General features: G+C 46.0%; 4 protein-coding genes across 4 annotated transcripts in view; 1 reads left to right on the top strand and 3 right to left on the bottom strand.

Moving 5' to 3' along the window:
- The window catches only part of LOC119431383 (uncharacterized), a 30,116-nt gene extending 29,659 nt beyond the window's left edge, over positions 1 to 457 (bottom strand). The window contains 1 exon segment of the mRNA XM_037698865.2: positions 167 to 457. Coding sequence (XP_037554793.2) covers positions 167 to 239 — 73 coding nt within the window. The 5' untranslated portion in view covers positions 240 to 457.
- A 283-nt stretch (positions 458 to 740) lies between these two features.
- LOC119431382 (40S ribosomal protein S21) lies at positions 741 to 11,104 on the top strand. The gene is made up of 5 exons (XM_037698864.2): positions 741 to 899; positions 1,030 to 1,093; positions 1,454 to 1,525; positions 10,924 to 10,979; positions 11,051 to 11,104. Exons 1-5 carry the CDS (start codon positions 850 to 852, stop codon positions 11,058 to 11,060), a joined length of 252 nt encoding a protein of 83 aa, XP_037554792.1. The 5' UTR covers positions 741 to 849; the 3' UTR covers positions 11,061 to 11,104.
- Positions 11,105 to 11,827: 723 nt separating this feature from the next.
- Positions 11,828 to 21,924, bottom strand: LOC125940726 (lysosomal alpha-mannosidase-like). Its single transcript, XM_049657202.1, has 4 exons — positions 21,841 to 21,924; positions 17,735 to 17,953; positions 13,879 to 14,010; positions 11,828 to 12,141 (listed from the first exon to the last, which is right to left on the bottom strand). The coding sequence occupies exons 1-4, from the start codon at positions 21,904 to 21,906 to the stop codon at positions 11,893 to 11,895; spliced, it is 666 nt and encodes a 221-aa protein (XP_049513159.1). The 5' UTR covers positions 21,907 to 21,924; the 3' UTR covers positions 11,828 to 11,892.
- Positions 21,925 to 22,145: 221 nt separating this feature from the next.
- The window catches only part of LOC119431553 (lysosomal alpha-mannosidase), a 102,536-nt gene continuing 100,953 nt past the window's right edge, over positions 22,146 to 23,728 (bottom strand). The window contains exon 15 of the mRNA XM_037699033.2: positions 22,146 to 22,263. Coding sequence (XP_037554961.2) covers positions 22,146 to 22,263 — 118 coding nt within the window. The remainder of the gene's footprint in view (positions 22,264 to 23,728) is intronic.

Here is a 23,728-nt window from a genome sequence, read left to right as displayed (position 1 = left end):
AAGACATCGAACACGTCAAAACATCAACTGTCACCTTCAGATTCGCCATCGGCGACAGCGCACAGGTGCGCCGGATCTTGTCCAAGAGCTCACAGATCAAAGCGAAACCACACATGTCACTATGCTTTATGAACAACTGGAGATAAAGGGGCATTGGAGGCGTTACCTGGGTTTAAACTGTGCGTTCCCTTATTGAAGGAGCTTGTTTTCTTAGCTCCGATCCTCTTCGCTTTAGCCATGGTGACGACTTGAAATCGGCGATGCGCACAACAGAAGAGCGAGCGCAGCTCGGTTGAACACGTCACAGCCTAGGCACGGATTGCTGCGTGAAAATTTTAAAGTTTGCGTAAACTTAAGCTTTGCTATTGGTGATGAATCAAGTTTCCGCCGACGGAACGTCGCCGGCCACGGCAAGAGCGCAGCAGCCAGCAACAACACGTGCTTGAGGTAATTGTAAACGTCTAGACATATGTACGCACTAAAAGCCCTGAAGCCACATTGCGATCGCTTCTTGCTATAAAAAAACAATATCTTCAACACAAATAATAGTTTTGTGTAAAATTAAGATGAAACACCAAAATTGTTCTAATAGTTTAAAATTTGTAGCAACTTTGGTACGAAAAGAAATGTTTAAAATTATGCAGTTACTAGCGCCGTAGTGGGATTGGTGGCTGGATAAGCCCAAGATAGGCATTGCCAGTCCCAGTTCTTTCTCAACGCTGACGCCATTTCAGAAGGTAGCGCAAAATTTTGGTCGGCGCTTTCGTGGCATATTTGCCGTGAAAGCGGTATTTAATTGTCTTTTTCTTTCCGTGACAGTGTTCGTGAGCAACTTCAGGCTAGCCAACCATGCAGAACGAGGCCGGAGAATACGTGGATCTGTACATTCCCCGCAAGTGGTGAGTGCACGTGTTTGCGCACTTCTCTTCCGCCGGCTGGAGTTTGTGTTGCGTTGTACGCGGTGTTTCCGCCTCGAGTGATGACCCAGAACGTTGAAACTAGCATCTGATCGGGTAAAACGTTTTTCAGCTCTACGAGCAACCGCATCATCCACGCCAAGGACCATGCCTCCATCCAGATCAACTTGGCCATTGTAAGTTGCTTTCATCATGTTTTGCGACATGCTTCAAACGGCTAGCGATATTGGAGCATGTGCTGCATCGTTTGTTTGTTACGTAGATGTATGCAGTGTGCGTGCGTACGCGTGAGCGTGAAGGGGCACCTACGCGTACATTTATTCCATTCATTGTTGATCATGTTCTTTCATACTTCGGAACGGTTAGTGTTCAGTACTTGATTCAACTTAAGAAATAATTCTTTTGTTAATAGTAATTGTAAGAGTTGAATTGCCCCTGGCAGTGTCTTCACCGTCTACTAGATAGCAAAGCGCAAAGCTTGAGGTTAACTACAGCTTTTGTGAAACCATTTTGACGAGTGACCGTCTGTATTCTAGGTGGATGAGCAGTCGGGCCGGGCGACCGGGGAAACGACGGCCTACGCCATCTGTGGTGCCATCCGCCGCATGGTGAGTTGTGCATTGTGAATACTGTGGATGACTGAAAGTACCGTCGATGTCAGACAAAATGGCGAACTCGTAGACTGTCACCCCGTGCATGTACCGTTTTGCCATTCGTCGAAAGGGAAGTGTGTATGCTACACTGAAATTGGTTTCAGCTGGTATTTTGTTCGGTGCATAATGGGTAACCCGGCCCTAGAGTGCCGCGAGCAACATGCCACTGTAGGCGCTAGAAAATAGAAAATGACATAGTAGCATAAATAAGTTATAGAACATGGAAAAGATTGGGATTGCGCCGAACTAAGCAATTGAAACAAGACCAGTAATGCTACTGCTGCGCCGAGAGGGGAACCTTGCTACATTTCAGCAAAAGATAATAAACCTGTGCCCGCCCTGTGCTGAAAGGGTTGCTCGGGCTTTTAAAAACGAATTGTAGTCCTCAAGCGCCGTTTCTGCATGCCATTGGAAGTGGCATGGCGCACATGGACCAGTGGTTGCATTAACTTCGCGGTGGATAAAGTCAGGCCTGTCTAATACCCCTGTCACACGGACAGCCTTAACCGAGGTTAAGCTAACTACGGTTACAGCTGACCACAGTTACCGCTAGCTACACGGCAGGTGTCACCGTAGTTAGCCCCCTAACCATGGTTATCGCAAACCGAGCTTGGCAACCTCGGTTTACTCTCGCAAACCGATGAACAGGCAAGATGGCGGACGCCATGGCAATTGCGAGTGCACCAGCGTCGTCCGAAATCGCAATGAGCCAAAGGCGCAGTAACTGGTCCGACGCTACAACAAGGACATTTATACGCGCTTGGGAGAATCACCTTACCGCACTGCGGTCGAACACAAGGAATGCCCGAATATATGCTAAAACTCCAATCACACACACAAACCACTTGAGCACAGAAAACACACGACGTGAATTATTCTCAGCAAAGCCTACCATACGACACTTGTAACCTGTAGCAGAGGAAATAATGCGCACAAACTGCTAACACACCGCAACTACCACGCACAACAAAAAGAAACGCAATGGAATGCGCTGGCTCTCGTAAAGGCTACTAACCGGCTACTAGCCACTGTAAACCGGCTACAGCAACCAGTGTTGAAAAACTTAATGTGAAACTCGCCAAGTTCATCAACATTATTTAGTTATAAAGGCTTTTAGTATTGAAAATGTGAGCGTATATTTTATTGCAACATTTATCTGCATGCTTGTTATTATTTCTTCATTATACACAGTGAACTTTGCGCAAAATATTTTGCACACATGAGGACCACGTGATTGCATCGGTTTGCTTAACCAAGTCCGTGTAGCAATGGCAGACCGCGCTCGCATTAACCACGGTTAACCCTGTAAACCATGGTTAAGCTTAACCGTGGTTATATCTGCTCGTGTGACAGGGATATAAATCAGCCTGGATTGTACTGTGACCAGCTCTCGGGCTCCTTTCCTGTATGGCCAGTGTAAAACGGTGACTGAAGTTTCGGACGTTGTATGGTGTATTGCTCGATTTTTCGAACATGACGCGCACGATGTCGTAGACATGGCGGCCGTGAACAATGCCGGCAACGGATGAGCACACTTTCGTGAAGTTTTTTGTGCTTACTTGACGGAATGGGGGGCAAAAGCTCGGGTGCAAGCAGAAAGTTCCAATCTGTATTCGCGCAACACAGCCTATTCTGACAGTGTTGCGAAATTAAATGTTGTGAGCACTTTGAGACTGCATGCGAAACACATCGAGCTACACGACGAACGAAAGCGAACCGCCCCGTGGTGTCAACCATCGCCATATTTCAAGTCGGTGGTAAATCAATGTAGCATAGCACAGGGCAAAAATAAAGTAAATTTTTCATACTGCTGACAACAATTATTAATTTTACTCCTAGAGTTCTAGTTCTTGGACTGCTTCTATGTTGGGTGCTCCGAACATCTAGCTTCATGGTGCAAAAAAATTATATATCTTAAATAGCTACTGGTATATCACAGTAAATGTCTTGCTGGGTGTGCAAAATTAGTATTTCGAGAAAGTCAAGAAAACAAACAAATGTCGCATTTAATTGTGAAGAGTCACAAATGTGGCATACACACACACCCAAAACATTAGTAGGCTCTTGGGGCATAGTCATCAGTTTGGGCATTAGCACCTCTGTGGAGCTTTTTGAATAAGCACTGCACATTTTCTGCCGATGCACGCTTGTGTTCAGATGCAGCTGGTCGGCACCGGTCTTTTTCCTCCATGTGCTGCATACACTTTTGGCCGAGGTTCATCCAGAGCTCTTGCAAAATGCTTGCCGAGGTTCTCCTGAAGCCAGCATTGAATTTCGTCACTGCTTCCGCCACAGCAGCCTCAATGCTGAAGAGTGATGCGTGCCGCTCCTTAAGTGCGAGCGCCCATATTAGCGAGTGCAGGCTTTCGTTGTTCTGTGTTTTGCCTTGCTGGCAGCGTTCAAGCAGCATCTTGTCAGAGAGCCGTTGGTAAATTGGCAGTAATGCCTTGCTGACATGAGCAGGTAAATTGTAATCGTGCTTCGGCACAGGTTGGCCTTTGCAGCATTTTGCCGGCACCAGGAATCGGGACCTTCTGGACAAGGGCTAGGATTTGAGATGACATCATTTGATGTTACGTGATAGTAGCTTGCCATCACGGCCTTCTTCATGGCTTCAATGTCAACAGTGTGGGACTTCAGAACCCACCCATAATAAGAGCTCAATTTGTTGGCCAAATCTCCAGTCAACCTTCCTCTTCCACCAATTGGCTCTGAGCCAGGCCCCTTGTGTTTTGACGGGGCATTACGTATTGCATTGCGGATGCGTACCCCGTCCTCTTATGGACATGGTTGGCACAATCCTCTTTGTCAACTTCTGTGAAGCCATATACTTTGGCCTCCTTTAGGGCCAAGAAAGTATGGCTGTCACCGTCTGACAGCACAGTTGTGTATCTTAGGCTGTACTTTTTCAGCAATCAAAAATGAGGTCAGCCTCCACACCATTTCACCAGCCTTTTTATCGGTATTTTTCTGACACTCATGGCTGGCTTTCCTTTCTTCGAATGAAGGGTCACCAACTTTTGGTCCACGCTGACAACCAGCACAAAAGTTGCTCAGCAACTTTTGTGCCAGTTGTTACAGGACAGGTCCCGTAAAAAGTTCAATGGCGGCGCTGACATCGATGTGCGAACTGTGCCCGCAAGTCATCCAAGACCCGTTGTACAGTACAGCAACGTTGCTTGGGTTGCTGAAGTTTAATTGGCTGTAAAGCTGCCGCACTGACTTCGTGCATTCAGTTGTAAGTGTCTCAGCTGCCCTTGTCGTGGCAGGCGTCAACTTCGTTTTGACGTACCTTTTCCACGTTTTCATAATGCAGCCCATGGTGCGATATATTTATTCATTGCTGTGAAAATATGATTTAATGCAGATTGCCGGTGCGTTGCATTGCGCGTGCAGCCAAAATGTTAATGGTAAACAGATTCACCTTCCGAGTCCCATTCACACGTGGTGAGCTCCACGCTGATGCTTTGTCGCCGCATTTCGAGCGTATGAGCACCAGACTTACTGCAAGGCCGTATTTGCACTACTGCCGCATGTATTACAATTCATGTGCTCCAGCAGTGCGTTCACCGATTCCAGGCGCACCACGGTGAAAACAGTATTGTCAAGCGGGCTGGCCGCGACATCGCCAGTGGACAAGATCTCTGACTTACGGCTCACTGCTGTGGTTCATGCAAGCTCTTGTAGTTTCTCGTTGGCTCTCCTGTCGATTAACTCCAAATCTGAAGGTGTCAGCATAACTCACGACGGACGCGGTTGGCGTTTTGGTCGCACATACTCGTCGCACCACCTAGGCCTAACACTCGGTTGGCTCCATCAGTTCTATCGCTTGACGCCGTTGGTGGCTTGTCCTCAATGACTTGTGACGTGGTGGGGCGTTTTTGAAGTTATCGAGCAGGGACTTCTTCCTTTTCTTTCCAAACTTGTGCTTAGAGTCAGACTTGAAGCGGAGTAGGCATCATCACGCGTACTCACACAATGATCGTATTGAACATGGTGTCTCGCCTTCGCCTCTGCTGTGGCTAGCAGACAGCTCGGAGTGGGCCCAGCCAATTACATGGCGTTATTTCGTCACGTGCATGCGACAGCGAATAAGAACGTGCGTTTCATCTATTTTTGCCGCTTGGTTTTTTTATTGAACCAGCAAGCCTAACGCAGCAGTGGCAATATTTGAAGCCGAAACCCCGCTCTGTCAAATGAGACCAAGGTGGCCGCCCTCAAGGCACTGGTATGTAAGCACGGCGTCATTGAATGTGTCGTTTTAGCATCGACACACGCGAAAAATCAGGTGTCCTATCTGTTTTTAAGTTGATAGTATGGCTGAAATACGAGCTTACAAGATTGGAAACTTGGCAGATAGGAAGAATAATTATGTAGATTCGAGAAATGCTATTTTGCAAAATTAGTTTTTTTGATGATTTTTTGGGTGTCAAGACCTGTAACCCCCCTTAATAGAAGCCACCGCTGCTTGAAGCTTTGAGGTAATGCACCATGCAGATCTAGTAGGTTTTTATTTATTTGAATACTGAGACACCTTTATAATGAATATGCAGGTGTGTTCAATGACCAGTAAGCTGTACATGTGGCTACAGTGTTGCATTTGCAGCTTTGTGATTCAAGGGAGGGCTGATGCATTCATTAAATTTGGGACTTTCACTGTAAACTGGTCAAAGCCGTGCTACTTTATTACACTGGAGCATGCTCATGAGAAAAACAGCAACACAAATGGTGCGATTCATTGAGAGTGTAGAATGTGTATGCACAGTAACAGGTTTCGTTGGTCTGGCATTGAATAAGCTTACAGCCATTTTGAAAACAGGAGCTTGGGTCAAAAGCTTCATGGGACGTTCTCGCCCACAGAATGGCCTTCCACTTTTGAGCACGGATTCTAAGGCGATGGTGTTAAGGGTCCTATGAGCGAAAATTGCCATATATATTTAGGTATATGTATATGCCACGCCTTCCTATATGACATGCAGTATATGTAGGTTATATTGCAGCACCATTCTATCGCTAAAGCTGCTCATGCCTTGTGTTACATTCTTGACAAAGTTATTCCTTGAAATTTCGAGAATGACAGCTCATAAACAAATATCGTGAAACAAAACACTGACAATGCATGCCTGTGGTAAACCTCCTCAGACTCAGATATTAAAAGTGCGAAGCAGTATCAGAAACCTGAAAATGATGAAATTTTTCTGGCATAATTGTACACTACCTCCGTGATCGGCCCACACAAGAGTCTGTATTTCTAACGGAAAGCTCGCCTTTGTGCATAGCATTTGGCACCAGTGTTTCTCGCTAAATATTAGTTACATAAACTGCAGTTGCTGGGAAGTGTGAGAAGCGGGCGGGGATCTTTTAATGCTGTCGTGTTCCACTCTTAAAGGAGAAGCTTAAGCGTCCTCTAAATTTTTGTGTGTGTGTTTGTGTGTGCAATGTTTCAGTGCAGCTCTATATATGTATTACCATATTCGCTGAACATTAACTATAGTCCACTCCGCTCATGTTCAAGCACAGCAGAGAACTGCTCTGATGTTACATTTCTGATGAGCATGTGTCACAGAAACAAGCAGTGTGTTTGACGTGGCTGCAAAAGGATTGAAGCAAAGTGAATGCACCACCACCACAGTCTACTCAGCTCGGCAGTAGAGCAAGGGTTGCATTATACTTTCCACATCTGGCACATAGATTGTGTTCACTCGCACAAGTGTTCCAGCCGAGCTGTTCATTTTATGTAGAGGAAGCCTGAGAAAGTGTCCTTACAAGTATAAATGTGAGAGCCATCACTGATTTTGTTAAGCAATGTTTTATTTCTCAAAAGTTGTAGCTTCTAGTGTGAGCATGCCACTGTGTTTTTGGCGAATAACAGTGGTAGAACAAAGAATGTCTTCATCAGGACAGGAACTGTAACAGTTGTTGCTCCTACTGAGACAAGTGTTGTTGCAATGTTGGTTCCAGCATCATTCCTTGTTTGTTTGACATGCAGTAAAATTGTTCTTTCTCCTTGAGGTGATAATTGGCGCTGATGAAGCAGGAGGCAGGTTGGAAGTAACAAACTTGGAGATATATTGCAGCGAAAATATTTGTGCCATCAAATAACGAGTTTTGAGAAGTACACGGGTGCTAAACACAGAAATAAAACTGCCTTACACAGAGCCTAGGACAACCTCCCCTACATATGACCTACTGAGTCTCACTGTTCGACCACCAAGTGGTTACAGCCCAGACTAATGTTGCATCGTACGGAGTCTTACTGATCTGTGAGTTTAGTGATCCATACCTGCCAAGACTCCCGGATTTGGACCATTTCTTCCGGTTGTACGGTTGACAGGAAAATCTCCCAGAAATTGCAGCTGTCCCGTTTCTATCCACGTCCAGCGCTTTGTTAGGCCACATTGGCAAATAGAATCCAACCCAATCTAATCCAATTGGAAGTTTATTGCACGAAACATTGTTGAGAAAGTAGTAGGGAGTGCACCATACATGCGCCATTTCGTTAACCGCAAAGTCGCTCCTTACGCTGACGGGGTTGTTGGGTGCCCTAGTGGCCCTAGTCTCATTAAGCCAGCGAGCGAATGCCGTGTTCGCTACTAGCAACACTCGAGTCTCCGTCGTTCTCCTCGGCGTCCGCCGCTTTGGCATTGTGTTGGCCTACGGTCAGTCATGGCTTAAAAAGCAAGGAGCGCTAGCGCAAAAAGTATCTTCGCAAGTATATTTAATTTAGTGCTCAGCCGAAGTGGCGCTCGGTATTTTGTTACCACAGAGCAATGCAGAGTGCGCGCGGCAATTTAACATCGGGGAAAAATAGGACGCAGTGCTGCTCGCTGGGAAACGTCATCCTCGCAAAATGTGAAAAATGTGGAATTTCTTAAATCAAACCTTATCTGAAGAATTTTCGAACATCTGCCATGGTTACTTAGTGGCTTTGGCATTGTGCTGCTAAGCACGAGTTCTCGGGATCAAATCTAGGCCGTGGCGGCCGCATTTAGTTGGGGCGCAATGCAAAAACTCCCATGTGCCATCCATTGGGTGCATGTTAAAGAACCCCAGATAAGAATTTTTGAAGGCAGAATAGCACCGAGATGCTTGCAAAAGTAAGACATTGATGTTCATGTGGTCATTTATATATCTGTCAATAAAATTGTAAGGAAGTTCTTCTGGCAGTACTTGAAAATATAGAGGTTGGGGGGGGGGGGTGACTGACTGATATCCCCCCCTAGTCGGAAGATCTCCCGGATTTAGTTTCTTTGAACTTGGCAGGTATGGTGATCACATCCTAGACTGAAAGGAATGGGTTCCATACAGCCTTTATCGTAAAATTTCGAGCAAACGCGCCCCCCCTCGAGCAAGTCGAAATTATTGCCAAAGTTAGGGGCGCTATCCCGGAACGGCGCCAAAATTCAAGATGGCCACGACAAAATTTTCCCGCAAAAAAAAAAAGCGCAGTGGGAATAGCCTTAAAATTTTTTTGAACATGAACTTTATTAAGCCAAGGAAATGTTAGTGGTGTTTATCTCTCAAAACCACCCTTACTGAAAACCACCGAAAAAACTACAGAAAGAGCGCATCGACGCTGCACCGGCGCACACGAACATTGGTTAGGCTGCTTCTATTCCGGGCAAAATTATGTCCGCTAGAGTAAAGTGACGCGTAATGTTCACTTTATTAAAAACCATGTCCACGGTGAAACGTTTAGCACTAATGAGAGTTCGATACAAGTGAAGCTTAGCTGCAGTGCATGGCTACCGACGTCGGACAGCGAACCGCGGCTCGGCCATGCTCGCATTGCAGCTGGTGGCGCCGCAAATATCAGCATGTTTTCATCGTGTGAAATTATTGCAAGGAGAGGGTAAAGCGGCAACGACATAACAAAACATTGCTGCTTGGGAGCGTCAGCGGTTCGTGCTGAAGCGCTGTGTGCTACTGATTCGAAGTGAACTGAAAAAGGCCTAGCGACGATATCTGTGGTGAGTGATTAGCAGCAGTGAAGCTGCCGGCGATGCCAGAGCGTAGCCGCGACCACTCCTCTGTCGCTGAGTAGTCACGTCGCTGTGCCGCAGGGAACTCCTCTGTGCCGTGCGAGAGGCAGATCTCGCCGTCAGCCGGCGGTCCGTGAACTACAGACCACTAGGCACAGTTCGCCCCGATACACTCGTGTGCCCACTGGGACGCCCGGGTACGACAATGATTCGATGAAATGGCTCATCGGGGCGCACCGGTGCGATTTGCCGACTTTGCCATTATTTTCGTGGACTGGATGTGGCAGGCCAGTGTTGGTGCGGAGCGGGAGGGGAGGGTCTTGCACGGGTGGGGGCGCTTGCTCGGAATTTTACTGTAAATACATTTCAGTAAAGGAATAAAAAGGGGAGTTGGCAATTGCAGGCCCACCTCGACATTCCGCCAGCCAATGAGGTTACAACCAAATTTAAGCCACCACCTACTGGGTTGTGCCTAATCTCTTTAGCAGAGTTGTTCGACTTTAGGCAAGCGTATGGCACTCTTTCCTATCATGGCTCTCTCCTATTCCCATGCTGTTAGCGAATCCTTGCTGCATGGGTGCCTTCCGTTTCTGTCATGTTTCTGCTGAATTTGTCTGCGGGCCGCTCATAGAATACTAGAAGTGATGTGCAGTGGCAATTTACAAGTGCTCCGTGAGAGGAGCATTTTTGTCGAATTCTACGCTGTCATTATGCTGGCCTGTACGAGATTTCGATGACCGATGACTGGGCAATTCCTTTTAGGCAATTCTTGGCACCATTACCACACAGGTCACAGCTCGTGTTAAAAGATCTTTCCATTGGGTGTCCTTTGCCGTTGGCATTTAGACCTGACAAAAGGGTGTGCAAAGTCATCGCCCCCGTACGTTTGGTGATGGTGTCATAGTTCCCACATTCGTGGGCAGGGATCAGTAGGCAATATCCGTGCAGAGAGAGCCAAGAAAGTACTTGTTACATTAGTGCACCATGCCATCTATTCTGCACGTTTGAGATGGGGATGTATTCTGTGACGGTCTATTTCAGCGATACTATTGCCTTGGTCATGAGGTGTGCGCGGATTGGCTGGTTGAGCAAAATCGGATGAGCTGATTGGCAGGTTGAGCACTGCGTGCTGAGGAGCTGCTCCAATTTTGCTCAACCAGCCAATCAGCGCATGCCTGATGGTCAAGGCAATAGTATCGCCAAACTGCATCGTCGCAGAATATGTCCCATGAGCAGCTTAAGAATCATTGTTGTTAACTTCACTGGCGATGCATTTTACCATGCATATTGTCTGTCATAGCAGCCTATTATTTCATTGTCGGTTCTTGTATGCCTCTCAATGAACCATAAAACGTGTGTTTTTGTTTGCAGGGGGAATCTGATGACTCCATCACTCGGTTGGCCCAGAAGGATGGTTATGTCTCAAAGTAAGGATGGCATGACGAGGGTATTGCAGGATGAAATTTTACATGGCTGTCTTTATTTTTTTCCTTTACAGGGACTACTGATGAGCGCGTTTAAATAAATTGGTGATCACCAAGACTGTGTACTGTTTCGTGTGTGTGCTTTTTTGTTTGGGGAGCGAGATTGCCAAGCTCATCTTGGCCTTGGTTACACTGTAAGTCTGCTCATTCATCATTCATTTAAAAAGCACGTTTTACCACATTTGCCAGTGGTGGATTTGCAAATTTCTCATTTTATGAAATGGGAAAAATGCGTGTATACTTATATTTAGGTGCAGGTTAAAGAACCCCAGGGGATCAAAATGAATATGGAGTCCCCCACTACATTAAAAACAAAAGTTTATCGAAGTTTAGAAACATAGCCACTCTGAACAGTCAAATCATACTTGTTGCATTACACCGCTCCAGCGCAGTGTAGTTTCCCTGAAAAGTAGGGCCGGTATCGATGATTAATGCTGTGATGACTTATTGCAGTGCTGCCTTTTCCTTGTATAAAGAAAATACTTTTAAAGTCAATGGCATCGGGGAGAGCCAGTTACTGTGCATCTGCCTCGTACAGTGGCTGCTCTCTTCGTGCTAGTTATTATTTCTGTCTCTGAAGTATGGACAGTCCCCAAGGCTCAGGGCTGCTTTATTCGTGACCGTTCTCATCGGCAGTACATTATACTCAAGAGCGCTCCATTGCTTACAGTTCTGCCAAGGGGAATTAATGATAAAAGTATCGACCATGTAATATGCATGGACAAAGTCGAGCACCAAGGTCGAAGCGCCTTTACTTCTACACCGCATGGCAATCTCGCGGCTATTGTCGGCCAAGTGCATCATAATGGCCGTTGCTGTGAAAGCTGCATTCTCAAGGCGGTATACTGGCGTCCAGTTAACGTGAGGGTTCCAGCTTTCCTATCCTTGCAATGAGGCTGACGATCTGGCCCGGTGACAGTGTAACGAGCGTGTCGCCGGTGGCCGCCTGCTCCGTGATGGCCGGCAGTGCCAGGCGCTCGCGCTTTGCCTTGGGCCCTGGTTGCCCCCGGACTGGCCACTTCAGTCGGGTGGGTCCAGGAAGGAACTGGTTGGCGGCCAGGGTCACCGGTCTCGCATTGTTCAGTCGGAAGCCCTTCAGCAGTCTCTGTGTGCAGGGACACACATACAAGCAGAACATGAATGATGCCGACGTCTTGCGCTATTAAAAAAGCGTACAGAAGGTACTGCGGCCGTATGTGATGCACTGTCATTAACACCTGTAGTACCATCAGCTACCACTAAGAAGGGAAAAAATAATGTGAGAGTAGTTCTTTGCCTGCCCTTAACCTTAAGATTGATTATCATGGGCTTCTGGACTTTTGTACTACTAGCATAACGGAGTGTCGTCATGCAATGGAATTGCTGTCACTGCCGCTTTCTTAAAGGGTTGCTTTATAGGAAAGCGATATCACTTATATTCGTAAGTAGCCATCCTCTACAATACTAGAGAGGTGACATTTATCGTGATAAGAGGCTTGATAAGCTGCAAAAGTGCAAGGCGGGTGGCGACGCCGACGTGAAGTTATCGCACTAGCTCGCCGTGACGTCATACTTTTTCACGGTATGTGCTAAGTCATAGTTAATTGTTTATTGGTGAAAATGGACTACATTGCATTTCAAAAGAGATAAAGGTTGAACTTGGCAAATTTCGTGAGCATTTGCAGTCAAAAGGCCCAAGTATAAAGAATTTAAATTCGTGACATCGCACTGAAGTAGTTGTTGCCTCAAAACATATCGCACTGAAGTTCCCTGCATGATTAAAAAAATTTGATCTTCATTTTTGCTTTGAATAATGATTCTATTATCACTAAATTGACAAAGTTCAGGTTCTTAAGGAATGCTTTATTAGTCTAAGCTGATATAGTTTTATCTTTAGTCTCCATTTAAGCACTGCTAAACTACAAAAGAAGAAAAATCTGCAGTTGGCAACAAAGGCACACTGACCACGCTGGGTTGTGCTACTCTGCCAGCCAATCACAGAAGCAAACATCGTACTTGATACGACAGTACTTGTCGCACTCGTACGTTCCAATATAATAGACGAGGGAAAACGTATACTTATAATTTTTGTGGTTACCACCTTATTTAGGTAACAGGGAAAGTTTGAAGTACGAACTATTTGCAGCCTCGCGGAGGAACAGTGGCTCGCGGTTATGAGGGCGGGGCTTCACTGCAGACTTGAGTTGTATCCGACTACAGCATTCCTGCTGTGACGTTAACCATCGACGTTGGCGGTGGAGTAGGCAGAGGAGAAATTGTGAGAGTTCAACAAAGTTCTAAAATTAAAATTGTGTCCAACAGACGTGAATAAACACACCAGATGCCATAGACAAAATGAAGACATTGCAAGGAAAATCATGCATGCTCACATTATGCATAATGTAACCATGCATGATTTTTGTTGGAAAGAGCTTCATACAGGATGCGCAATTACAGTGTAAATACTAAGCGTAACATAACTTGCCATCGCGAGTAAAAAAAATTCTGGGGCAATTTGTCGGGAAGTGCGAGACAAGAGTGGTAGCATTACATCGCAGCTCTTCGAGGTCCCAGTTCCACGGTTTAAACCGCGCTCACATTTCCAGGTGTTCAAGAGTTCACTCGACACATGTCCAGCGTCTTCAAAGAGCAAAGTGCAACTGACTGGTGCAGAGCAGACCACAGTTGCACTACATACATATTCACATACACTCTCTTCTAAGCTCTCCCATCCCCACTCTACCACGTAACCGGCTTCTCACACTTCACACACATGCACATCTTCCCACTTTGACACTCCTAATGCTAGTGCATTAACAAGCTGATATCAGCTCTCCTTAGAGCAAGGCTTGTGATAGCTCACCGTGATGTTGACCTGCACTGCGTGCTGGTCGATGGCCAGATGCTCTAACCGCAGAAGGACTTTGGTCCGTGATAGCGCTTCCAGCGTCAGCAGGTGCACCGTACTGGGCAGTGGTGACCGCAGCCCAGAGAACTGCAACAAGGGGATCGTTGCAGCTACTGTAGCTTTGTACTATTTGTGTGCGCACAGAATGGTGAACTGTGGTAACCTACTTTGGTTTTTGTGAATGATTGAAGAGGCGTTTTTTTTTTTCCAGCTTGTTTTCCGTTTCGCAACTTGGCCACGCGGCAGCTTGATTGGAGATCACGTATGCGAGTGTTTGCATATGTGTGCCCTTGGTAATCAAAATCTTGGAAGTCAGTGCTTAGGTTTCAATCTCCTCTGCCTCTCTTCTGTCAGCTGGTGCGCCGTCTTTAGAATGGATTATCAACCAGCCCTGTCCCACACCAAGTCTCTTGCTTGGGCTATGCTCCCGTTCCCCATTGGAGGGTAGCGAACCTGGTGCAGCTTAGTCAACTTCTCATACTTTTCTTTATTCTCCTCCCCTGTTTCTGTGAGTAGAGGGCGTAACTCATTAAGGGGAAGACGCTCAACAAAAAACGTTCCGTGTATATGGTAGCTGTGCACAGCCAACCGTGTGCGTCGAGCTCCCAATGTGCTGACTCGCGTCTGATTCCCGTTATTGTCACACTTTCTAGTTTCCTTTTACAGCGCTGCCTGTTAAAAAGCACTGTCAGAGAAAACCTGCCTTGTCCTGTCTTAGTGTCCGGGTTCAACCCACTGTGCGACGTGTGCACGCTGAGCACGTGCAAGTGATTAAGAGGACCCTTGACTTTGGGAGCTTTTATTTCATATGATTAATTTTAATTTGGTGAAGTTTCTGTCAACATAAAAATAAAAAAAAATTATTAGAACTCTGCCATCTGTTGACATCAGCATTTTTATGTAGGCTATAATTTTTTTTTTTTACGAAAATAATTGAAAATCGGAGGGGGGGGGGGTGGTATTCCGCTGACTTCCCGTGAATTGGTGAGCTTTAGAGGTCACAAGCCGCACGCAAGCGTTGGGGGATGCAAATTGCACTGTGGGCCCTTCGCACTCTTTTGTGCTCGCTTCGGATTATTTTGTACGGCTGGTGGTTTGTGTCCCCTAAAGCTTGGGTGCGGCTTGCGACCCGTAATCTAAAACTCTCTATTTACTCTGGCAGTGGTTACTTCCCAGACTATCACCGACACACGTTACCTAGTCATTTTGTCGTTGAATGTGCAGTTTGAGAAGTATGCAAATGTTTGCGGGAGAGAGAGAAGCTTAATATGAAATGCAGAAAGGTCGGCATGAGGTACTTTTCTCTACCCATCTACTCTGCGCGGGGGGAAGAGGAAGAGGGAAAGAAAGAACATGACAGGTGACGATGGTCACAGAAGGAAGATGCAAAACGCTAACGGGCAGGTCTAGTCATATATCCTAAAAAGTCCAGGCCTGTACTTTATAAAAAAAATCAAAGCCCCTTTCATAAAGAAAGATGGTTGAACGCGAAGCTTTCGCCCATTCAAAATGAATCAAAGTCCAAAGCCAACGACCACGCAACGAAACCAAGAAATGCCGAGCGACCCGATTCGATGCATATGTGATTTGATTGCTTGTTTAGGATTGTATTTTTTGAACATTGAAGTTGAATGAAGACACATTTCGTTAAGTTGTATAGCCTTTATTTTAGATCATGTAGCCTTTGATTTCACACTTTCACAGACTGCATGCTGTTGCCGATACACGGGATCGGCCTTATGGGCCCGATCGCGCACGCGCTTAGCTTCGCGTACGGCAGCCTCTTCTGCCGTGCGCTGCGCCCGCAGCCTACCCATGGTGACGGCCGGGAATGCATTGTGTGACGCGCGTAATGCACTGCAGATATTGACCCTTTTCGCAGAGCAGTTTGTTTCAAGAAATGAGATGGCGCTTTCGGCGGCGCGCCATACGTTGCCTCGGCGAAAGCACTGCAAGCGAACGAATATGTAACCATTAACGCTTCTGCCCTGTTTCTGTGCGATCAGCTGTTGGAAATGAAATTGGGTTTTCGATCACGCACTGTGCTCAATTCATGCTGCAAAATGTGAGTGGTGGATTGAAGATGTGTGCAATAGTTGGCTGCAAAAATAGTGACTAGCATATTAAGGAATGGAATGAGTATGTTTGACCAAGTTCACGGACAGTTACTACATACGGACAGCCTCTGTTGCCGGCCCTTCTCGATGTACGAGTTTCCTTGTGGATAAAAAAAAAATTCACTTATCCGCCAGCATTGTATCGCTACCTCCACAGAAAAGACTTCCAACCCCGGAACCTCGGCAAGAGTGAGTACCGCTCGTTAAACAATGACAAAGGGAGTAGCGCCGCTTCCTGGCATAGTAAGTTTTGTGCACGTTATCTACACACATCGACCTCAACTCGCACGCAAGCTTACGCGCACTCTATCGTCAACGCATTAAGAATATATGAATGGGCGCACGCTTGAATCAGTGCGCAAACGCATGGTTGACAGCAACTACACCGACAGCACACGAATGGTCGAAGCTGAATGTTTCGTGACGGTCCACAGGAGTAAGCGAGTTACCAGCGATAATACATTTTTGCTACAAGCTATTATGAAGTACAGAACAGCTACGTTCCAAGCCTTGTGTGCAGCAAGACTAAATCTATTGCAACTGAGCACACCGGCGAGTGATTAGGCAGAAAATAGTCAGGTAGTGACCCCACCGACGAACTTCACAGTCGGAAACGTGACAAACAACTGCTTCAAAGTATTTGCCAAATAAAGAACGAAGAGCAAAACACTGATCCTGATTCAATCCATAAGCGGAAAGCTTGGATAGCTTGGAATACATTTTTAGCCTCGTTTTTTTAACAGTCACCATATACGCATGGTCGCGCCGTTTGGACAAAGCTTAATGAGCTTCGAAAGTTAGGTTCTTAACAAAACGTCACCTTTTGCATTGAAGCACAAAATTAACTGGAACGCCAATGCATTTCTCTGCACAGTTCGGGAATTATTATCTCGAAAGTGGTGTCATCCCGAGAATTCGTTCCAAGTGAATCCGCCTTGCGAACTCCATGGCTACAATTTGTAAATTGCAATATGGGCCATGAGGTAATTAGTTAAAAACTTCATTAGTAAATTTGTCTTAATTAATAGATTATGCATTTCAATTTTTTGTGCAAGTACTGTCCGCCTCTTCAAGTAGACCAGCTCATTAACTAGAATTGGGCTATCTGCCACAGGCAACCTTAAAGAAATTTTGAAAGCGTTCGCTGAAACACCCTGTATATATATGCACCACAACGTAGATATCGCAATACAGTTAACTGCATCTGTTGTAGAGCATCAAAACGGACAAAATTTGATATGTCGATAGACAGTTGTTTTCTGATTGCGCCAAAATTTTAAAGTTAGAGCACTTGTAAAGCACGGTGACGTTCTTGTTATCACGCGAGTGGGCAGGTTGACAGCTTCTAGTGAAGGAGTAAAGGCTTCAGCGACATTTCGTGTTCTACGACGGCTAACGACGTTTTGCATGACTTCTGTTGGGTATATGAGCTACCTGTTTTGTTCTTTTCATTTATTCACGATATTGTTGGTGTGGCTGCCAAAGGGGAAAAAAAAAACATAGAAAGAAAGCGGAACCGAGGATTATATCTCAAGCCGTCAAGTAACGCGGCTTTTCTCCTTGGCCGATTCCACAATGTGTAATTGTGAAGAACAAATAAAATGAATGAATGAATCAACCCTTCACTCACACGCATGTGGATATGAGCCATGGGATTTATCAACAAGCGCAAGAACTGAACACGGCCGGTGTACCTCCTCATTGTGAGGCTTCCATTGCGCAGGCGCAAACGCGAGCAGCGGTCGGTAGACTAGCTGCAGCGCCTGCGGCCGAAGCAACCGCTGTGTCTCGGCAGCCGTTCCCAGGAACACGCGGTGAGTTCCACTCGCCACAAAGTTCCGCTGCGTCATCGTCTCCTCCCACGGGCTCTCTGGGTTCCCGAGGTCGTCGTTTGTCGCGTGCCACCGATGCACCTGCAGGTGGGGAACACACAGGTGTGAAAGCGTGAATGAATGACTTGTGAAAATGCAAAATATTGTGGGGTTTTACGTGGCAACACCAAAATATGGTTGTGAGGCACGCCGTAGTGGTGGTACTCCGGGTTAATTTTGGCCACCTGGATATCTTTAACGTGCACTGAATGCATGGCCGCGGGATTCGAACCCGCGACCTCGTGAATTAGCAGCACAACGCCATACAGCCGCTAAGCCACCACGGCGTGTATGAATGACTTGTATGGACGCAGTTGCAAATTGCGGCTCCCGTATTGGTCGTCGGCATCGTCGCGAGCTGAAGAAAATGCTGTGATTAACCCTATAAATGCCCAACGTATCATATAGGTGCCACAGTGAGTTCGAAGCCTCAAATATAATGCCACTTTAAGCACTTCTCGAGTAAAGGGACCATACAAAAAACACTAACTTAGTTTAGGCTGGTAAGGTATTCTTTCATATGTGCATTTTTGATAGAGTAGCGGTAATGTCTCGATTATTAGAAGAGAAAATGAAGGTCAAAGCGTTTATTATTATTTTTTTATTTCGCGCCGTAAACACTGCGCCGGCATGTCTGTGGGACGTCACAAATTTCAAAGCTTTTCTTTTTTCTTTTCGTGCCTTTTTGGCCCAGTAAACGTTTCAGAACCCAATCCCAGTCTTTGTTATTTCTAGCACACAATATATAATACACCTTTACCGATAAGAAATTCACTGTGCCCGCAAGCAGACGCCGTAAAAATTCCATGACGTCACGGCTCAGGGATGCGGGCACTTCGAGGCGGTGTCGCCACCAGTTTCTCGCCTTTGAAGCCTTTTCACGCGTAATAAGCTTCATCTTATACGGTAATATTGGCTTTAAAAAATACGTTGTCAAAGGGTATTTGCTATTCTGCTTGGACATTACAAGATGCAAGTAACGATGAGATGTAATGAACGCAACGAAGGAATGATCTCGTTTAGCAAACGGGTGTGGTCCAATACGCTAGATATAGATTACTGGTGGTGCCTGTACTAATTAGCAGCCTTCCATCAATGATTTTTTTTCCGTGAGACAAATCGGGCATTGTGTATAGAAAATAAGTTATTAACCCATAGAGGACTAAAAAATTGCAGGACGCTTAAGCTTCGCGTTTAAGAGTGGAACGCGATAGTGTTATCGGGCCCCGTTCGCATCGCATTTTTGTTTCAGTGATCTTCACCGCAACACGGAACGTGGGAAAGCCAGCTTACAAAGAGCAAGCTTATACCGGTCCCCTTAAAGTCGGCTTCACTTTTATAGACAAATGCATTGTTGGGAAGCCGTTTTTCCAGGGGGCCTGGGGCAATATAAGTCGTCTTATATGAAAATGTGAAGACCCTAGCACCTTTTTTATTATTTTATTAATTGTTTGCTATTGCCCCGACGCGCGCGCGTGTCCAAACCGCATTAGGCAGGCGAAGTCCCAATTTGACCTGCCGTAGGGAGCCTACAAAACAGCGCTTGCATGTAGGTTCCTTAACCGGATGGATGGATGGATGGATGAGGCTGAACCCTTTATATCGGGCGGTGGCATACGCCACCTAGCCGTGACTATTAACATATTTTGTACTTTGTGGTGGGTGAAATTTCACCCCTGCTTTGATTTTAGCCACCAATCAGATAACCCCCGTTTGGTTATTTCTACCCGCTTAAAGTCTATTTTGCCTTCACTGTCCCTAAACCCCAATGCTTTGAAAAAAATCAGCCCCGTTGCTTTGCACTGTAGGGTTAAGCCCTTTACAGAAAAGTATGAGGTGTTCAGCCTTTTCCTCTTCCTCTCCACACGCACCGCACAACGTGTCTATACCTTGGTACTTGACTCGGTACATCTTAGTCCGCAATACTCCCGTCCTGGCTTCAAACGACAAAGAGCTTCCCCTAGAATCATCATAGAAATTTTCTTTGGCAATTTCTTGCTTGTAAGTTCTGTATGTTCCCAGTGCTGATTTCGTCTGCATCCCTGTTTTCCACAGACCCTCCCTGCCGAGGATGCGAGTGCCATCTGGATAGCATTTTCGCAAGTAAATTACCTGAGCGCAAAGGGTTGGTATGGTAGAAATGCTGGGAAAGTGGTTTGTGTTTGAGTTTCCTCGTAACAGAATTATGTTTTTTCGTACATTAAAATTACAATCCGACGCCGATTGGTAAACAATATGACGCCGAATCTGATGCCGAATAGTGAAGTCGTACTTTACCATTTTTCTGACGGATTTCACTGTGAGAAATTTAATTTTTGTTCACGAAAACCTTGCACCACGTGGAGGGCTTGTGCGGTCGGGGTGGTTCGGGATAATTTTTTCCGCCACGGACGCCGACATCCACATAGAGTTCAGTGCACTGTATACTATGTACAATACCTGGGCGATGTAAGTCCAGAGCCACTGCAGTTCCAGAACGATCAAAAAACAGTAGTCAAGCTTGACTTATATAGTCCTAAATAGTCAATGAGATTGATATAAGCACCTGTAGGTACAATCACATGTCACATAATTTCACGCATATACAATGAATATGAGATTGATATAAGCACCTGTAGGTACAATCACATGTCACATAAATGCACGCATATACAATGAATATGCGAGGAAGTGAGATTATGCAGGGTGTTTCACTTAACTTGAGCCAAACATTAAATATATGCACATGCTACGTAGCTGGACAGAACCAAGGTAAAGTTGTTCGCCGTCGCTGGGAGATATTCTGATTATTTTTTGCATACCGCCTAATGAAATAATTAGTCTTAAGTAATTAATCAACATCTCATTTATTATAATTACATGCAAAGTGTCAATTGGAAAATTGTTGAGAAAGACAAAAAACTCCCGATACAGATTTCTGTTGCTCAATCCAGGTTACATAAAAGTGTTTTTCCGAGCGTGAAAGAAGCCCGCGAATATACACGCAAAGTGCCTCGAGGCTCGAGCGGCCAGTCGCGCGGCAACACATGGCCCCAAGCATCGGGCTGTGTTAGGGGCCCTGTGTTCGAATCCTGCCATCGGACAGTTTTATTTATGTCTATTTGTTATATATAATACATACATATACGCACATATAATTATATTCGGAACATCACCGCGGCTAATGGTTCCAGGGGACATACTCGGTAGCCCAAAGCGGCTCTTAATCTTAGGCTGCACTGTTTTCGGGATTGGCCTTCGGTAAATGACTAGAGACAATCGATACGGTAAAAGTGGTACCTACTAAGAGAGACTGTTTTTAAGAAAAGTCACAGCTGACGAAATGAAGACATCGATGAGTCACAATAAGTACGTATAAGAACGTGCTGTGTTCCATAACTACAGCTATAATCTTTCAAAGACGCAAGACGTGTTTTCACGACTCCAACTCGAGCTCTTCTAGTTAGGCAATTTCGTACACGGACGACTACGCAAGAAGAATGCATGAGATGCGATGCACAGGTCTTTCGTCACGGCATTTGTGTCCCGTCGATTTCGGTATGGCCTCACTGTCAAGACCCTGTGACACTATATTGTTTACCTCGCCTTGTTTTCTTGTCAGCGGTGTACGGTAGTATACGGTTTAATGCTCCGCCGTGCACCTGCTCCAGTTTGTTGGACGGGAGTATTTACCCATGCGATCAGGCACAGCCGCCCAAATCTTTAACTAGCGTGCATGAGCGGCAACTTTCTGTGCGCCAACACCTTAAATTAGGAACGAACTTACAAATGACTATGCTATCTGACTATGCTCACAAAGCTCGAGAAGATAGCATAGTCATTTGTAAGTTTGCTCCAAAATTAAGGTGCTGGCGCACAGAAAGTCGCTCGCGCACGCTAGGTAAAGATTTGGGCGGCTGTACGTTTCACATTCAAGCATCGTAACCCACCATAAGCTCTACGTGCCCTTTCTTCAGGCTGCTGCCCCCTTGCGGCCGGTCTGGAAGCACCGCCATGGTCAGGTCACGGCTGGTGTCCTGCGGTTAAAACACGGCTGCACTGTGAGCCGGGCACCGCAGTCGTTTGTTTGTTTATTTATTTATTTACTTATTTATTTATATATGAAATGTTGACAACATTTGCCACATTTGATTGTAAACGTGCGGAAATGAACACGCACACACACACTCACACACACACGCACGCACACAGGCACAGACACACGCACTCACGCGCGCGCCCAGGTATTATATGATTAGGAATGCACAGACACGAGGGAAGGAGCGGAAGCCGAACTCGCCTCAACGTAGATCCACGAGACCACAGGATAGTAGTTGGACGGAATAGGAAGCTTGTCCTCCTGCATGGTAACCCTGCGGGAGAAACAGATGATCACGTGACTACTTTCCCGCGCAGTAGGAAGAGAGGAAGAGTTTGTTCTTCTTCTTTCTGGGGTTTTACGTGCCAAAACCAGTTCCGATTATGAGGCACGTCGTAGTGGAGGGCTCTGGATTAATTTTGACCACCTGGGGTTCTTTAACGTGCACTACATACAACGCAAGCACACGGGCGTTTTTGCATTCCATCGAAATGCGGCCGCCGCGGCCGGGATTCGATCCCGCGATCTCGTGCTCCGCAGCGCAACGCCTTAGCTGACTGAGCCACCGCAGCGGGTAGGAAGAGTTTGCAGCTCTGTTTTCGGGTGCACCTTCTCGCCCCATATTTAGCGCAATTTTCTAGAATTTCTTGATAGACTGGAAAGTCATACGCTATCAGACCAGGTAGTTCTATCGGCCAGTGCTTCCAGTGGAACTTCGCGCAAACGATAATTTGATAATCTGAATACTGGACTAGTATATTTTGCTAATAGTTATCAACATATGTATCGCTGTCTGTGTTCTTCAGCTACGTCATACCTCCGACGTCCTTCAGAAGTGTTTCCACAATGCCTTAGTTGCGTCTGCTGCTCCACTTACGGCATCTCTGATACGAACCCGCCTCCTCTCCCCCTCAATTTTCAGATATCTGACCGTTTTTGTAGGCCGCGACCAGCGCAGGCGTTTAGTACACGCCAAACGCATCGCACACGGCACGTGAATATACCATTGTAACATTTTTCAAGCACACGCACGCGCATGTCATGTAAAGGGCATCCTTCGCAAAAACGAAGGGAAATGCAGAATCGTGCTTCTCCTCATAAACTAAGTTAGTGCGGAGAAGCAAGCTTTGACGGGGCTTTTCAAAGAAATTTACTCGAGCGAGTCTGCATGGTCGGATTTCGAGGCAATTCGCAATTCAGTCAGAATATGAGTTACTGCCCGCAATACTACCAGGGGCTCAAGTGAGAAAGAATAATAGCCGAAGGCAGGAAAAATAGCGCACCCATTGTTATTCCGCTTACTCGCGGCGTGTATAGCCATGCGCAAAAGCGTTCAGACCCCAAGACGCGAAAGAACTTGCCTACGCAGGTGTCCAGCTCATAATTAAAAACTGTATCCTGAACTTTACAAGGAGAACACTGCAATGTCTTCAACTTCAGGGTGTGCGTGTCTACACGTTTTGTAGAAATTATAATTTTTTTCGGAACAGCTATATGGTCGGTATGCTTTTGCACAGAGCTGTACATGTCGGAATGCAACTTATTGTTTCCGGAGGTTGCATCAAGCAGTAAAGTGCGAACATAGCGCTTCATGTCAGTGGGATTCTCCGATCAGGAAAAATTTTTACTTTATGTCTCATTAGTGAACAGAAAAAATCACCAGCCTTTCCCCTGTAGAGAAAATGAGGGTAAGCGAAGCTTGTCGTGTGTGTATGTGACCTTTGTGATGATTTTCTTTC

Source organism: Dermacentor silvarum, chromosome 10 (genome assembly GCF_013339745.2).
Source record: "Dermacentor silvarum isolate Dsil-2018 chromosome 10, BIME_Dsil_1.4, whole genome shotgun sequence".
Taxonomy (NCBI): domain Eukaryota; kingdom Metazoa; phylum Arthropoda; class Arachnida; order Ixodida; family Ixodidae; genus Dermacentor; species Dermacentor silvarum.
Note: the sequence above shows the minus strand (reverse complement) of the source record. Positions and strands in the feature narration are given on the sequence as shown.